Genomic DNA, 13571 nt, shown 5'->3' with positions numbered 1-13571 from the left:
GTTTATTGATTTTTGAGACAGAGGCAGAGCATGAGTGGGGGAGGGGTAGAGGGAGAGAGAGACACACAGAATCCGAAGGAGCCTCCAGGCTCTGAGCTGTCATCACAGAGCCCAACGCGGGGCTCAAACTCACGGACCACGAGATCATGACCTGAGCCAAAGTCTGACGCTCAACCAACTGAGCCACCCAGGTGCCCTCTCCCTTTTTTTCTTTTAAACGAGTGGTCTTTCTGTTCCCTTTTAATTCTTTTCCTCCTTTAAGGCAACCTCCAATTTAAAATGACTTGTTTATGTTTTTTTTTTAAACTTAATACACTTATCCTTTTAAAAGAAATACGAATCTTTGGGTAGATCTCAAAATGCTGTATACCCCATGATGTAATTAAGATACAGGATATTTATGCTGTGCACATTATTAAATTCTGTCAATATTGGTTATTAGACAAAATGGAAGCAATGTCATATAAGATAGCTTTTTAGGTCCCCCCCGCCCCAATGCTTATTAGCATTTAAGAATGAACAGGATATTTGTCTAGAGCCTTACAAGGATAGAGAACATGATTTGTCTCTGGGGGCATTCTTTTCCTTGATCCAGTACTACTCTTGTGGGCATTGGCCGTGATCAGAACTTTTTTATGACTCAAGGTTTAAAAGGTTGGAGAGGTGACAGGACATGACATATTCTCCTGAGGTCATTGGGGAGTGAATAGTAGTATTTAACAAAGAGGAGAAGAAGGAATGGGGTATAGAATGTGTATAGGTGAGAGACATTTTTGAGTGTGTAGTTCAGTGAACTATTAACGAAAAGTAGAATGGGGGTGAGTCATACCTGTTAAATATGTTTGATCCCTCTGATAAGGAAGGAGATGTTGGAGGTATAAGAATGCCCTCTATAAGTCCCAGTAGTTGGCACAGGCAGCTTTGGGTAGCCCAGCGCTGTTTGGAGTGAACTGCAAGGCGTGGACAGACAGGTAGATCTGGAAGTATGGGCTTATCACTTACTGAGTCAAGGTCACAACTACAAGGGAGGGCCTATGATATTTATCTACGTTTGGCAATATAGAGGCAGTGATCTATGCAGAGGTGATATTTATAGGCTAAACTTGTGATAACAATACAGTAAAGTTGCTAATAAAATCTTTAATAGGTTTTCAAAGCCAGGCAGTAGCATGCTTGTTTGAACAATATTCAGTCTGCCAGATTTCATTGGAGCCAATGAATTTAAATAGCCCCTTGGCAAATGCTGCAGTGAGGTTTGAACCCAAGTGCATGTAGAGCTGAGGAGCCCAGCTGGCCTCTGGACACATATACTCCTGGCAATGCCAAGGCCAGTGCTGGAAGAAAATGGGATAGTAGACTGAAATGCATTGGATAGATCCTCCCTCATAGATCAGGAGAGGAGATCTGCTCCAACTTGTCCAGCAAGATCATTCAGCCACTTAGGCAAAGGAAGAAGTAGAACTTGGGCCTTTTTCCACTTTACTACTGATGATTTTAGGACGTAGAATCCATCATCTGCCTAACTAGTAGTTTTCATATCCTCTGTAACTACCGGGCCTCAGAGTTTGTGCCTCTGGTTGCCATAATCTCTGCATCCACAGGCCACTGGGCTTCCGGGGTGGGGAGGGGGGTGGGGGTGGTGGTGCCTGATTTGCCCCTGGGCTTTATAAGTTGTGTGCTGTGACTTCTTGGACAGAGCCTGGATTTGAACCCTTTCCATTCTGTTCTCTCTCCTGCTAAGCTTTAGGCCTAGCCTGCTGCAGCCACTGGGGACTGGGCTCACTTCTTCTCCCTGCAATCCGTGTTCCTCAGTATCCTGAGTGTTCTTTCCATGCAGTCCCATCACTGCTTGGCATAAAGCCCTCCAGCAGTGGCTGTCCCCCATGCATGCTTGCACTGAAATCCACATAGCCTCGTATGCTTAACGCACTCCCTCCTCCCCTGTCTCCAGCCTTCTGGTGGCTCCCTGCCCCATGGGTCTTGCCAAGGTTGGCCTGTCTTAGGGCTAGCCTCTCACCGAGGTTCTTCTGTCCCAAATACTCTTGCTCCATATCTTCCCAGTGCTTTCTCCTCATCATTGAGACTTACTGCCATCTCCCAAGAGGCATTTGCCGGCCACATAGGCAGACAGCCCATGTCCCATCCATATCATTCTCAAGCTTGGCTATACTTGGGAAGGTTGAAAAAAAAAAAAAATGACTGCTCAGGTCCCTCCTAAGACCAATTAAATAGGCTCTCTGGGGCTGAGAAGCACTGCTTTAAAGCATTTCTTTTATCTTCTACACAGAAGTTAGCTGATTATGAATCATCTTATTTTTACGTATGTATATTTGTGCTCATTGCCTGCCTTCTCCACTACAGTGGAAATCCTTGAGATGTGGATTCTGTCCATCTTCTTCATTTTCATGGTGTCCTTAGTGCCTAGGGGCTTGCCTGGTATATAGAAGGTGCAGGGAACATATTTGCTTGGTGGCCTGAACAATGTATATTTGCAAGGCATTTGGGAGGGAGATAAGGAGGTGGAAAACCCCCAAAGCTATTAAAGATGTTAAAATGATAGAGGCCAAAACTTTTTTGCTCAACTGGAGATCTCAGGAAAGCCGAGTTCTGTGTTTGTTTTTTTTCCCCCCTCGACATTCTCAGATACTTGAACCTGGGTGGTCTGGTGGTTGGGACCCAGTTTTTGGAGTTCGATTTTACTTTTATCTCTGCCATTAATCCTGGACAATCGTTTGGCTTCTGTTGTAACACACGGAAGAGGGTTATAAGGAGAAGTTATTTTTGCGAAGCACTCTTGTGGTTAGGAACCTTAAGTAAAAGTGGTAATTGGATTTTGATATGGTGCATTGTCTACATCCAAACTTCCTGAAAGCTGAACAGATCAGATCCTTATGTGCAGTTGCTTAAATTTTCCTAGCCACAGAGTTGGCCTGGAGGTGGGAGCCAGGCAGGAGATGAAAGGGACCACATGGGGCATAAGCTGCTGCTGAGCGAGAATAAGCAACAGCAGGAGGAAGAGAGAAACTGGAGGTTGTCCACCTCAGATGGCCAGTTAGTGTGACTCTTTCCATCATTTGTTTCTTTTTTCAGTACCCCCCTCCTAACACCCCCATCCCTTATTCAGGCCTTCTGCCACTACCTAAGTTTATTAAATCCTTGATGTTTGGTTCCATATAAATTTTAATTTTTCTCTTATTACAAAAGTAATTCAGTATGTGTATTACTGAAAAGAGTAGAAAATATGGGCAAGCAAAAAGAGAAAAACCCTAAATTTCTAATATTTTAACTACCTAGAGAGAACCACTGTTAATACTTTGGCATACATCCTTCACACTTTTGTGTATGTGTATAAAGTATTATTTTTGTCCATTTTTAACAAAATGGGATTGTTTTTTAGATACATTTGTATAACCAATTTTTTACCTAATGTGAATTTGTGTATGTAGCAATTATAGTGGTTGGATAGTATTCTATATATGGATGTTCCTTTATGTAATCAGTCACATATTTTTGCACATTGAGGTTGTTTTCACTTTTTGCACTGTCAACAATGCCACTTGGACATCCCTGTACATAAGTTTGTACACCTTCATTTGTGGGGTCAAAGAGTGTGGGCGTTTTTAAGACTGTTGCAGTGTTGTCAGATTGCCCTGTCCTGAGGGTGTGGCACCATATACTCGCATGCCCTAGTTGTAAGGAGCCCTTCCTTCCCTTTAGGTCTTCATGGTTCTTCCCTGGGTTCAACCAACATGTCTCCCCAACTGCACACTCTTCTCCTTCCAGCACTGCCAGATTATGGTTTGAAGCACAAAGTCATGTTACTAAGCACCACTGCACCTGCCCTTACCCCAGTGACCTTGCACTTCTAGTGGCTCTTCCCTCCAGCCCTCCTTCCTTGGTTCCTGGCTTGCCATCTGCCCCCTGGGCCGTCAGTTCTTGGGGGGCAGGGGGTGCACTTTTCCCCCGTGTATTCCCAGTACTAGCCTCTGCTCAGCACATAGAGGAGGCACTGATGCCTCATTGCAGTTGCCAGCCTGTCCTTCTCCCACCTCCCATCTCTCTTCTAGCCCGTCTTACATCTCCTGCAAGACCAAAGGTACATGTCCACTTGGTCATATCTTCCCTCTGATGTCACGTGATTTTACTGACATTCTCCATCACTTTCCTCTCAGTGTGATAATAATCTCTCCTTCCTCTGAATTGCTAAGTAATTTATCTTCGCTTCTGTTACTTGCCACTTTTCCCCATAATATCATGGTATTCTCTATATTTTAAGTGTCTTCAGGCTGAGAGCTATTCCTTGCAAAGCTGAGAGGAGGAGACCTAAAGTTATGCCACTGTAAGGACACTCAGGCATCATTTTGGTACGTGTCCTTCTAGTATCTTTCTGTGTGTATAGTTGTGTCGTCTTACACAGCCCTAAGCACAGCGTACTGATGCAGTCTACTCTTAATCCCTCTTCTCCTTGGCTCTGTATTTGGTTGTAGTATGTGGTGTTTGGGCTACTTTACCTGGACTTTCAAGGAGTTGTAAAGTTGCTGCTGTTAAAAATGGCTTTAGAGTAAAGAGAATGATGGCTCTAGTGGTTTGAACACAAAACGACTTACTTAAAAAAATCTCTGGAGCCAGGAAATGGAGTAGAAACCTACTCCTCCCTCATCTGAGTGGTTGTAGGCCTGTGAAAAAAGTGACTTGTGGGTTTGCTTCTCTTCGCTGACCCACGTCGCACTATCAGTTGCTGCAGGTGAACACTGGTGTCAGACACTGTCCCACGGACACAGTCATGGAACCACGGTCATCAAAGTTGTGTGATTTATTTTTGAGGGCATCTGGTGTTGTCAGAGAAGTTTTGGGTGGAAAAGGAACCAAGTGAGCTCACCAGCCAGGTCTGAACTTGATTAAGCTTGTATTCTTTGTTGTAATTTACACTAATACCCATTAAATCTGTAAAGCAAGACCGAAGTACTGTTTATATGAAATATGTGTGTGCATGTGTGTGTGTGTTTAAATAGCATGCTGCAAATGAATATATAGTACTATGTAATTATTCTGATAGCCTTCTAGTCAGATTACCTTGAAAATCCAAAATGATCTTGCTGAACGGTAAGACATTATGATTTCATGGTTCATCTGTATACCTCCTACATAGATGTGTAATACTTGTATCTAACAGGATTACCAAATTACATACCTTTTTGGTATCTGTAACATGCCTAAAATACCAGAGTATTCATTGGCCAGATATGGTTATGAAACCACATTGACACTGCCAGACAAGGATTTGTTCACCCACATAGATAATGTTCAGGTTTCTCAAACCATTTAGAGAGAGGAAAGATGCTCTTTTTATTGTATTTAAGCCTTTCTTTCTTCAGACCATTAAATTTAAAAAAAAAAAAAAAAAAGTGCCTCTTTTCTGGAGAACACACTGCTCAATTCGTTTTTAATTAACCTAACGTCTGTGCAAGGATAATTGAGCAAATAGGATTGTTTTCTGCCTTGACAAACTGCCAGCAAGTTAAACTGAGGAGCACTGTGGCTGTGTGGTTGTTGGTACCTGCTCGGAGGAGCCCTGGGGTTGGAGTGGCGGTGAGAAGCAAGTAGCCCAGAGACACCTTCCCCTCTCTGCTGCGGCCGCGTCGTAGAGGATGCTGAGTGTGCCTCCGGATGGAGATGCTTCTGGACAGTTTCATTCACAGCCTTAAGTAGCCTTTGTTTAAAACCTCCCAGATCTGTGTTTCCAATCTTGGCCCCTGTGTTGGTTCTCTAGGGCTGCTGTAACAAAGTACCACAAATGAGATGACTTAAAACACAGTAGTACATTTACTGTGTCACAGTTCTGAGGCTGGGATCCAGGGTGTCAGCAAGCGTGGTTTCTTGCCAGGGCCATGAGGGAGCATCTAGCTGTTGCACGCCTATCCCCTAGCGTCTAATGGTTTGTTGGAAATCTCTGGTATTCCTTGGTTTGTAGAAGCATCTGCTCACTGCCCCTTTATCTTCACATGGTGTTTTTCCTGTGTGCGTGTCTGTGTCCACATCTCCCTTTTTTATGTGGATTTCAGTCATACTGACTAGGTGCCCACCCTCTTCCAGTATGAGCTCATCTTCGCTCATTGCATTTGCAACAACCCTACGTCCAAGCAAAGGCATATTCTGAGGTTCGGGGGGTTAGGACTTCATCATTAATTTTGAGTGGTGGGGTTCAACTCCTGTCAGCTCCTGTCCCGAGTTTCACGCCGGTCCTTTTGGTTTCCTGCTGGACACCATGTTCAGTGTCCCACTGGTACCTCAAATGCAACATGGTCAGATTTGGTCTTACTGGCTCACAGTCCCTTCTCTCTTTTTCATTTTTTTCTCTTCTTCTTTACCTTTGGTGGTGGTATCATCATCTCACTCAGTTATCCAGGTTGGAGGTCTTGGGAGTAGCTAGACCTCTTCCCTGGCCCTCAGCCTCCAACATCCAGTCACCACGAAGTTTTGTCATTTCTGCCTCAACTGCGTTTCTCTAGCCTTTCCTCTCTTTTCAGTCTTGGTGTGGTAGCTCTGGCTTACACCCCTGCTGTCCCCAGCTCGTAGGCTGTCTCCCTGCATCTCGTCTTTGTCCTCTGTGAAATTCATCTTCCACACCAATTCCTTTTCTGTGATATGAACTTGGTATTTATTAACTCCCAAAGCCTTCAGTGACTTCTCACTGTTTACAAAAAAGTCAAGATTTTGTAAGGTGGCCTTTAAGGTCCTGCTCAGGTGGCCAGCGTTACAGCTCAAGCCACTCTTCACTCCTCACGACCTGTTAGATGCAAGGTCGGCAACACGTGCAGCCTTCCCTTAACCACAGTACACCTCATTTCTTGTCACCTCTGTTCTCTGCTCCGCTCTGTTCCTCAGTGTGGAACCACCTCTCTCTGCCCTTCACTCTTCTCTCCACCTTCCCCTACCAGCTGGAATTCTGTCTCAGTCATATGGAGACCAGGACGCCTGCTGTTTAGGCCCAAATGCCGCAAGTGCTTCACCGTCACACAGTCATTAACTTCTGGTTTCCTCAAAAGTAACATAAGGAGGTTGAAGTAGATGATCTCTAAGATCTTCTCAACTTCAAAATTTCTTCTTTAGGGGCACCTGGGTGGCTCGGTCGGTTAAGCATCTGTCCGACTCTTGATCTTCGCTCAGGTCATGATCACACGGTTTGTGGGTTTGAGCCCTGCCTCAGGCTCCGTGCTGACAGCGTGGAGCCTGCTTGGGATTCTCTCTCTCCCTCTCTCTCTGCCCCTCCCTGTGCGCTCTCTCTCTCTCTTTCTCAAAAACAAACACACATTTAAAATCTCTTCTTGAAAGGCCACACTTCCATGAGGTGTTTCCCAGTTTTGTAGCAGAATGGATTGCTCCTCCTTTTATGCCCCTAACACTTTATTTCTTCTTTTACCCTTGACCCTCAGCTTGTGCATTCTGGTGGGTATATGTGCACATGACTGCCTTGCCCTCGCCTAGTAGGTTGTGAGCTCCTTGAGGCCCAACTCCAGCCTTGCTTGCACATAGATTCTCAGTGAGACAGACTGAATGGTAGAGAAGGTGTTCTGGGCATGCATTCCTCTGTAACACCTGCTGTTCCCCAATGTTTCCGTGCATTCAGAAGGTTGTGTTTTGGGTGGTGAATGACAGCGATAGTATATTGAACACTCCATAGGATTTTCCTTTCTTTGTGACATTATTACAATCAGGTGACATTCTGGGAAACAGCTAACTTTGTTACATGTACTTTGTACAAAAATGTGTTCTCCCTATGAGATGTTTAGAAGTAATTGTTTTGAGAAACATAGGAAAATGCTTCCGTTTTCTTCCTCCCTCTATATCCTCCAGAAACTTGGACTATTTCAGTGTATCATTGGAATATTTGGACAATTAAAATACAAAATAGTGACAAAGAACATTTCTGGAAACGCTTTTGTTGGTGCATGTACTCCTTGGAAGGCACAGCATCTGTGACTTGTCATGTTGTTCCAAACAACCAGATTTGATTGTGTCATGACCTTGCTCAAAGACTTTCTTTCTTTTCTTTTCTTTTTTTTAATGTTTACTTATTTTTGAGAGATAGAGAGAGACAGAGCATGAGCGGGGAAGGGGTAGAGAGAGGGAGACACATAATCTGAAGCAGGCTTCAGGCTCTGAGCTGTCAGCACAGAGCCCAACGTGGGACTCAAACTCACGGACCGCAGGATCATGACCTGGGCCAAAGTTGGACACTTAACCGACTGAGCCACCCAGGCGGCCCATCAAAGACTTTCAATACTGCTTGCTTCCTAGAGAAGAAAAACCAGGCCCTTCTTTTGTTTTCATGCCCATCTCTGGCCTGACACTTATAATCTCATTTCACCATCTTTTCTTTCATGTGCTCTGCAGTTCCTTGCCATTTTCCTGGTACACGCCCTAGCTTTCTTGCATCTGCTTTTCTGTAAGCATCCCCCAACGGAGTGACTGCCCTTCTGTGCCCATTACTATACACCTGAATTTCACTCATTTTTCAAGGCCCAGCTTATATTCCATTTTTGCTACAAAGCTTTTTTTTTGCTTTCCTGCCGCAATTCTGTTATCATATTGGTCCCTGTCTTAGGTTGGTCTTCCCTTTATACTATTTCTAGATCTAGACTAGTGTTATGTGCCTTAGACTAGAAGTTCCTTGGTATCACATTTCATATCCGTTTGTATTCCATCACCCCTATTATCCCTAGTTGAATCCACATGCGGTCAGTAGGTATCGACAATAAATGAATCTTTGTGAACCATTTTTACATGGTGTATAAAGGTATCAATGAATGACAAAGCTGTGCTGTTTTGCTGCTACACAGTCACATCTTAATCTAAAATAAGCTTTAATTCTAGAGTCCAATGATTTGCCTGAAAACAGAAATGCTATATTGTTGGCTACTACAGTTTACATTTGAAATTATAATTCAAACCTGTCATGTTCTTTAGATTCTGTACATTGTTATTTCAGTCCACTGTATATGAAAGGAAATGCTGAGTGTTTATAAATGTTTAGGTTTGAATTTAATTTTTTGACAGTGACATTTAATTTTTTTCCTCAGTGTGTATTTGTGTATGCTTTTATTTTCTGCAAGCTACTGATTTTATGCTTTGTGCTTGTTTTATATTGCAGATTAATATCCTTTCAAGAATTCGTAGCATTTGAATCTGTCCTGTGTGCCCCGGATGCTTTGTTCATGGTGGCTTTTCAGCTATTTGACAAAGCTGGCAAAGGAGAAGTTACTTTTGGTAAGGGGTGTGAGTGTGTGTGCACCGAAGTAAGTGCACACTTGAGTGAACATTTCTTTGCCCCCACGATGAAGTGTACGGAAAGGCTTTTAAGAAGTTCAGCACATCCCACTGAGCAAAGATATCTCCACAATTTGGTGCTCCAGTTCAGGTCTCGTTCTTGTTGGGGAAAAAAAGGGGTTCTGGCTCAGTTTTGATACTCTGGTTTAGTTTTCAGGCGAGGGAGAGTGCATCTGACTTTTTCACAGGGTCGTAGACTGCGCGAACGTGGCAGGACTTCTGTCGGTTCTCTTCGTGATCCGTGGTTCTTCCCACCCGCACGATGAAGGCAGTCATAAACTGCCATTGAACAGAAGGTACCGTGCACCCAGTCCTTGGAGTGCTGACCTCAGCTCCACGGGGTAGCGTGAGTGCAGAGCCCTGCACAGGACGACAGCTGAGGGTAGTATGCACAGAGCAGTGTTCTTTTGAGCGGTGCGTACCCCCTTAGTCGGGTTGGTGGTGGTGGCTGTGCTGCCCCCTTCTTTATTTTGAAAAGCCAGAACCAAACTCACTGGGATCGGCTGCAGAGCTGCAGAAGACCCAGAAGTCTTTTAAGTATTAGGAGAAAGGAAGTGGCAGCACAGTGGTAGGTTCCTTATGAAAAATAAACTGCTTACTGCAGTTTTTAAAAAGTGCAAAAATAAACTTTTTACACCAAAGATAGAGTTGACAGAAAGTACCACATCTTCCTTGGACCATGTAGGATCCAGCATATGGTGTTTGTGCCTGCGAACCTGCTGTAGATGGCCCTGCATCTGGGGAAGGGCCCTGTAGGGCTTATGGAGTGGTCATTCAGGGGTCGAGATAGCTCATGTGCCTATTTGAAATGTCTTTTTTCGGGGCGCCTGGGTGGCTCAGTCGGTTAAGCGTCCGACTTCAGCTCAGGTCACGATCTCGCGGTCTGTGAGTTCGAGCCCCACATCGGGCTCTGGGCTGATGGCTCAGAGCCTGGAGCCTGCTTTCGATTCTGTGTCTCCCTCTTTCTCTGCCCCTCCCCTGTTCATGCTCTGTCTCTCTCTGTCTCAAAAATAAATAAATGTTAAAAAAAAAATGAAATGTCTTTTTTCATAGTTTCTAATCCATTTAGACTTCTTGGGCTTGTCTTACTTGACAGATTGTCTTACTTGATGGGAGAAATGCACAGATGGGAGGAAAATACAGATGGTATAGTAGAGTACCATCTATTTCAGAATGGTTCAGGAATTGGAGAGACTCACCTACTTCTAGCTCTGCCTCTTTCGTCTCTGAGCAGGTTAATTATCCTCTCAGGTCTTCATTTTCCTTATCAGAAATGAACATAATAACTACATAACATATAGATAAGACAGCATAATAGACTTATTCTAGAAGTCTTCCCCTTCGACACCCTTTTTTCCACGTTCCTTTGACATGACAGTTATTTACAACTAGATCAGCTAGCTTTGCAAGCGCAAAGGCAAAACATGGTTTTGTTTCATGCGATCCAGAAGCTCAGATGCTTTTCATTAGCACTTCGTGAGGATGATTTCATATTTAAAAATACCTAGAATAATTTTAGTTTTTTTTCCCCATCACCTGATTCCTCTTAGTGGCACTGTAACCACAGCTTTTCAGTGGAACCCCAATAAAACATGTCCCCATTGAAACTTTCAAGTAGTTAATGAGTCGCTAGCTCACGGTGGTGTTGATTTACCCAATGGAAACCAGTTGGATGAAAGTGTTACGATAGCGTTTCCTGGGAATGAACCGAGGAACGCCTGTACCTTTGAGTGAGTTGAGCACCAGCGTTCACCCTTTCTGTAGCATGTCTGGAGGGAGAAGTGTGAGAGAGCCGGGATAGAGATGAGGGCACTGAAAAATGGACTGTAGATGCTTTCCTTCCATCATGAGCATGAAGCAGGAAGGGCTCTTGGCACCAGCCACACCACTGGCCTGGCAGAGGAAAGAGGACACTGTCCCCAGTACAGGGAGGGATGTGTGTTAGTGTGAGCAGAAGAAAAGAAAGGGTGAAGAAGCAAGAGGCAGGAGAGAGGGTCATCTATGAGGTGTAACAAGAAGAGTGGCCTGAGATTCTGTTTACGCTTCCTCCTAGCAGTTTGTTGATGGGTTTCAACTTCCTGAGCCTTATTTTACTCATCTATAAGATCAGGGTAATAATAATTTGCTTTACCAGGACTATGTGAAGATGAAAATATATACTGCATGTAAAAGTGCTGTCTGGGGAACAAAGGCCTCTATAAAAATACTACTGAAAGAAAAAACTTGAAGAGAGCAAAGGAGGATTTTCTTTTTCTTTTTTTTCTTTTCTTTCTTTTTCTTTTTCTTTTCCTTTTTTTTTTTTTTTTTTTTTTTTTTGGTGGTTGGGGGGCAAGCCCTGCACTTTTAACTTGCAGCGTAACCACTGGCCAATTAGCCAGTAATTTTCTTACTATCTGTTCTGTCCCATCTCTGAAGGCATAAGAGATTGAAATAAGAAATCATGGCTTCGAGGAACTACAAGTCTGATTACATCAGTTGCATGTAACTTGTAGAAGAATGTGTGGCTTCTCTCCCAGTACCCCGCCCTCCACAGGCAGTTTGTTCTAGAGCCTCCCTATCTCACAAAACATATACAGGATATGTGCTGTATCCATTTATGATGAGCTGATGGGGCCCTTGCCCAGTGTGTGTCAGCAGCAGCGGTGGGGGAGGTCATACAATGTAGCCTGGGCCTTTCTGAGCGATTCATCCCTATTTGGGATTAAACTAAAAGGGTTATGCATACTACAAAGAAGATCCCCAAATGACCATCAGCTTGCAAAATAATAGCTGACTTTCAACATTTTTTCAGAAAGTAGAGAAGCATCATCCAGGAGAGGTGGGTGCTGTGTATAATAGGGTTTTAACCCAGTAAACTGACAAAATCATATGGGGGACATGGGAGCCTAAGGAGTGTTTTGACATCAGGTATCTTTAGAAGAAGCTAGCAATAAGTATGTTTTCCAAGAAACTCATAATGGGGTTGAAGAAATTTTTTTAAAAAGTAGAGTTGGGCAGAAAAGAGGACTGACTTAATCTTGGTCTCATAAACCCCCAGAATTAAGAGAATCCCAATCTGTGAACTGGTGTCTCTCTGTGTGATGCTGTTTGAGGTCTGTGCAGTAACACTCCTATGTCTGGTTGCATCCTTAGCTCCTTGTAAACCCTTCACCCAAGAATGGCCCTTTTGTGTTTCAGAAGGTTGCCTGGGTGTGTGTCTTTGGGAGGGGTAAGCCTGAAGAGGTGAGAGAGGAAGGGCTCTTTTTTTCTTTTTTTTTTTTTTAACCTCCCAGATTGGCTCAGTCAGGTGGGGTCATGAGGGAAGCACTGTTTCACAGGATACAGAGGTTCATCTGGGGCCTTCCCTTGGCCCTGTAGGCCAGGCAGGAGAGTGGCCTCAGTTCCCCATGTTTCCTGGCCTTGCATTTCATCCAGAGGAGAGCAGTAACACTCTTCATCTGTACACACAGTGGGTTTCCACGTGAGGGCTTATTGGAAGCCAGGCTTCCATGACTAAGCTCAGTAGGCACCAGTGTTTGTCAATAAGTCAGCAGTATTCATGCTCCCACTAATGCTGATTCTGGTACACACCAAACAAAAATCAGGTGGTGTGAGGGGCAGATAATCAAGTGTCACATTTCAGTGAAGGCTTGCCCCACTTTCTTGAGGCCTCATTTATGTTTAGCATATTTTCATGTCTAGATTAGTCCCTGTGTTTGCTACAATGAAAAGATCCTGATTAGGCCAATTTTGTTCCTTTGGTATCTAATTCATTATGTTCACCTGTTTCATTTGAGGGAAAGTATATCTCCAATATTTTGTTCTTACCATATTTTCTTACTTTGATACCTGATATTTTTAAATGCATTCTGAAATGTCAACAGATGTGTAACATGGGTAACAGGATTTCAGCATAAGAAAAAAATTCTACTTAACAGTTTGCAGTTCTGTATGTATAGAAAAAAAACATTTTGTTCTATTTTTTTTTTTTTTGCATTTGTGGGCTATTTTATATATGATGGTGATTTTTTTACTTTTAATCTTTAAAGTATACTGTATATAAGCATAGCATCCGTACAGATGAATGCACAAATCATAAGTGTACATCTTGATGAATTTTTTCACAGTGTGTATAGTTGCTCTGTCATCATCCAGATGAGAAAGAATAGTGCTAGCACTCCCTGGCCCCTTCCCAGCTATTGTCCCCCAGGCCCAGTGGTCACAGCTGACATCTACCGCCATCAGTTGGGTTTGCTTCTTTTTAA

At 43.6% G+C, this 13571-nt stretch overlaps 1 protein-coding gene across 6 annotated transcripts in view; it reads left to right on the top strand.

Annotated features, from left to right (window-relative positions):
* SLC25A13 (solute carrier family 25 member 13) overlaps positions 1-13571 on the top strand; it is a 184798-nt gene that overhangs the window by 60626 nt on the left and 110601 nt on the right. For 5 of the 6 annotated variants that reach the window (XM_019443388.2, XM_019443390.2, XM_053898411.1 and 2 more), the window contains one exon: positions 9152-9267. The exons of the other annotated variant lie outside the window; for it this stretch is intronic. In XM_019443388.2, coding sequence (XP_019298933.2) covers positions 9152-9267 — 116 coding nt within the window. The remainder of the gene's footprint in view (positions 1-9151; positions 9268-13571) is intronic. 6 annotated transcript variants of the gene reach the window in all.

Source organism: Panthera pardus, unplaced genomic scaffold (assembly GCF_024362965.1).
Source record: "Panthera pardus isolate Hobbes unplaced genomic scaffold, ASM2436296v1 HiC_scaffold_8, whole genome shotgun sequence".
Lineage (NCBI taxonomy): Eukaryota > Metazoa > Chordata > Mammalia > Carnivora > Felidae > Panthera > Panthera pardus.
The sequence above is the reverse complement of the archived record's forward strand: the minus strand, read 5'-3'. Positions and strand labels throughout refer to the sequence as shown.